General features: G+C 39.9%; 1 protein-coding gene across 1 annotated transcript in view; it reads right to left on the bottom strand.

Annotated features, from left to right (window-relative positions):
• AKAP13 (A-kinase anchoring protein 13) overlaps nucleotides 1-3,436 on the bottom strand; it is a 322,789-nt gene that overhangs the window by 68,671 nt on the left and 250,682 nt on the right. The window contains exon 11 of the mRNA XM_019666459.1: nucleotides 6-133. Within this exon, the coding sequence (XP_019522004.1) occupies nucleotides 6-133 (128 nt within the window). The remainder of the gene's footprint in view (nucleotides 1-5; nucleotides 134-3,436) is intronic.

Here is a 3,436-nt window from a genome sequence, read left to right as displayed (position 1 = left end):
TGGGCCTGTTCAGATTTGAAATCTGGGGAAGGGACACATCGCTGCCATGAGAAGAAGGTCGATCCAGGGACGCTGTGTCATCAGTGGAGGAACTGGACCCGGTGACGTCACAGACCGACTGCTCTTCCTCGGGCTGTAACGGGGGGAAAGCACATACATCCGGTGGAGAGCAGGACCACAATCGGCTTCAAACACAGGTTTCGTTCTTAAAGCATGATCACAGCTGGATGCAAACAGCCTCCAGTAAAGGCATGTCCGAGGTCTAAACTCTTCCTGCCCTCTTACTAGAGGTACTAGACTAGAAGTACATAATTTTTCCTTTCGTACAGAGGGGAACAAAATCTAAGTCAGGTCAGTTCTCTCAGTCAACACTATCAAGCGAAACAAAGACAGCCCATCCATTATTTCTCCTGGGGTTTCTGTAGTCGAAAACTCTAAATTCATATCGTATTAGGCTTAATTTTTTTCTTTTCCCCCCACAAGCTTTCACTAAAAACAAGGTTTTTTGCTTGGCTACAAGAACGATGTGCTGAAGTTGCTATTCCAAAAGCAAGTCTGTGTTTTTAGTGGCCTTTTCAAACAAGTCGAATGATTCGTGACCCCACCTAACGTCTGCCACAAATGCCAACAGTCTGGCCACAAACACTTAAGTGGAAGAAATCTATTCTTTATTTTCTCATTTCACTGTGAACTCACTGAGTGTTGTCAAGCCAAACTGCACATAAAATGATCAGTCCTGGCAACAGGGTCTTTGATAAAGAGATGGTGCTATTTCCTGGCCTAACAGGAATTGTGCGATTTCGATTCCGGTAGCCTGCCATTCTCCATTTTGCTGAAAGACACCAGAACTCATAATTTGATGGATGAGAGAAAAATGAGCTTCACAGCATCCAAAAGATAAATTTATCCAGAGATAAGTTTCTGGCAGGGACATGATGGCACTATACTGTCTGAGTATCTTTATTTTGCATTTTTACAGACTAAGGAGCAGGGAACAGAAAAAGGCATTCTGTGATGTTTTTCCTTCTTCAGTTTTCCTAATTAGCCCATCTACTCAAAGTTTTAATGAAGAGTAGAGAAACTTAGAGTTCCTCAAGAGAGATTTAAAAACTGAGAACTAATGAGCCCTTTTAGCTTTGGAATAGAAAACAAGCCCTGTGCTAGGAGGAGAAATCTCTTCAAAGGTTTAACATGACACTTCACAAGCATGCTACCTTCTCAAAGCATGCTTTATACCTTTTGGGCTGGATCTCGCCAGCTCATACAAGCGTCCCCTCCACGCTAGCATCCAGTTTCCAAGGTTATTNGCGGCCGGTTAGCTCAGGCACAGGCTCATAACACCAAGGTTGCTGGTTTGATTCCCACATGGGCCAGTGAGCTGCACCCTCCACAACTAGACTGAAGACAACTACTTGACTTGGAGCTGATGGGTCCTGGACAAACACACTGTTCCCCAATAAAGTTAAAAAAAAAAAAAGTATAATAGGAAAAATCTTGAAATTCAAGAAACCATTTCATGTGGAGTGGACATCAGCAATTAACAAGCACCTATATTTTACTTGCCTGAAGCAGACATGACATTTTTAAACTTAAAAACAGACTGTTTGATCACGGAGTAAGCAGGAAAATGAGACACTTGTTAGTATATGCTCAGAGGCAACATGGTTAGTCCATGAAATCAGGGAGCTCGGTACCTTCTCCTATGAACGGGAGGTCTCCTGACAACATCCCCCAGAACTCGCATTGAACTGAAAACGAATGGTGAAAGGCGTCAGTGTCGAGGTGAAACAAAATGGATACAAACACATGACACATACAGACATCACACTGGGAAGAGAAACAGTACAGGAAGCATGGGAATGAAAGAATATGGAATAAGAAAAATGTCAACCAAAAAAGCCTGACAACTCCTTTGGAGGGCTATGTTGCTCCCTCCTTGCGAGCAACAAGGCGCTCATCAGATGACAAGGAATGAGGTTTATTAAATCATAAATATAAAAGGATCAGAATAAAATAAAGGCCATTCAAAACTTTAAAAGGCTTTTCTTAGGACTTTAAATTTCATGTGACACTATAGGCAGGTAATACCGTAAGAATCAGCCAAACTAATTAGCATGAAACCTGACTCTCATTCCATTATCTCCAGAGGTATTGGGACAGTGGGGCTAGGTAACCCTTAATGCTAAGCTCAAACAGGAGATTCCATAAAATTAACAGGCTGANCACGACTATTACTTTATCTCCCACGTGCACAAGTTTGAGCTCAGTTAGAGGAAGGCCTCAAGCACACAATGGAAAACGGCTTCCAATTTTTAGAAGATCAGGGATTCAAATACTTCCTGTGTCTGATTCCAGGAAGACGAAGGTTGCTCAGTGTAACTTGTTATACTGTGGACAAAACACACCCTTTCTCCTTGAGGTTGGTTTCAAGGATCTCTGAGATGCTGTTAGTAAACCTTTGATTTGACAGAGGTTTCAAGATGTTCCACTCACAGGTTACCAGCATTTGAAACTCTTAAACTCCCAAAATGTTCTAGATTCTTAACAGAAACGCAAAATTTAGTTATTACTAACTTAACAGCCAACAGGTGGGAATAATGCATAAAAAACTTAATGAATTCTGAATCTTCAGAAGGCTGCTTTCTACAGTTTTGTTTTGTTTTTTGAACCTATTTGGGGTTCTTCTGTTTCACTTATAATGCGTGGTAACAACACAACAGCCAGGTGAGAGAGAAAGAGGATTTGCCCCCAGTTCTGCATGATCTAGGTGCAATATCATCAGCAATCTAACCTCAAGCTGCCTTAATTTACCATATTGTATAGTGTATAATGCACATTTTTTTGCCCAAATTTGTAAGGGAATAAGGATGCGCATTATACATGGGTAGTACTAATTCCTTATCTATATAAATGTTTTTAATTCTTTTATTGATGCTTATGGGTTAAAAGTGTAATAATAAATCAATCAATAAATAAATGCTAAAGTTCCTTTATAATACAAAAAACAAGTACCTAAATATAAACAAAAATTTGAATTAAAAAATTAAAACTAAAGATTTTTTTCCCCCTGAAAATTTGGGCCAAAAACTTGGGTGAACATTATACATAGCAAAATATGGTACTTAAATAAACAAACAAAAAAGACCCAACAGTATGGTTCAGATCAGCAGCTTTAAAACTTTTTGCACCCAAAGGAGCCTTGAATGTTATAAGAAGCATTATATTCTCTCAAACTGCCAGGACACTGCTGTACACTCAAGCAATTACCTCGTAAGTTACTACCCCTAGTCATACGAACAAACTGAAAATAAAATCCATAATGAAGAAAAATACCAACCAGCACAGAGCCCGGCCAAGAATAGGCTCCCAGTAGATTTTTGTCGAATACATTAAAAACTGAACAAATATGTAATTGGGCACTGGGAGATCTAGCACT

Source organism: Hipposideros armiger, unplaced genomic scaffold (assembly GCF_001890085.2).
Source record: "Hipposideros armiger isolate ML-2016 unplaced genomic scaffold, ASM189008v1 scaffold_471, whole genome shotgun sequence".
Classification (NCBI taxonomy): Eukaryota; Metazoa; Chordata; class Mammalia; order Chiroptera; family Hipposideridae; genus Hipposideros; species Hipposideros armiger.
Note: the sequence above shows the minus strand (reverse complement) of the source record. Positions and strands in the feature narration are given on the sequence as shown.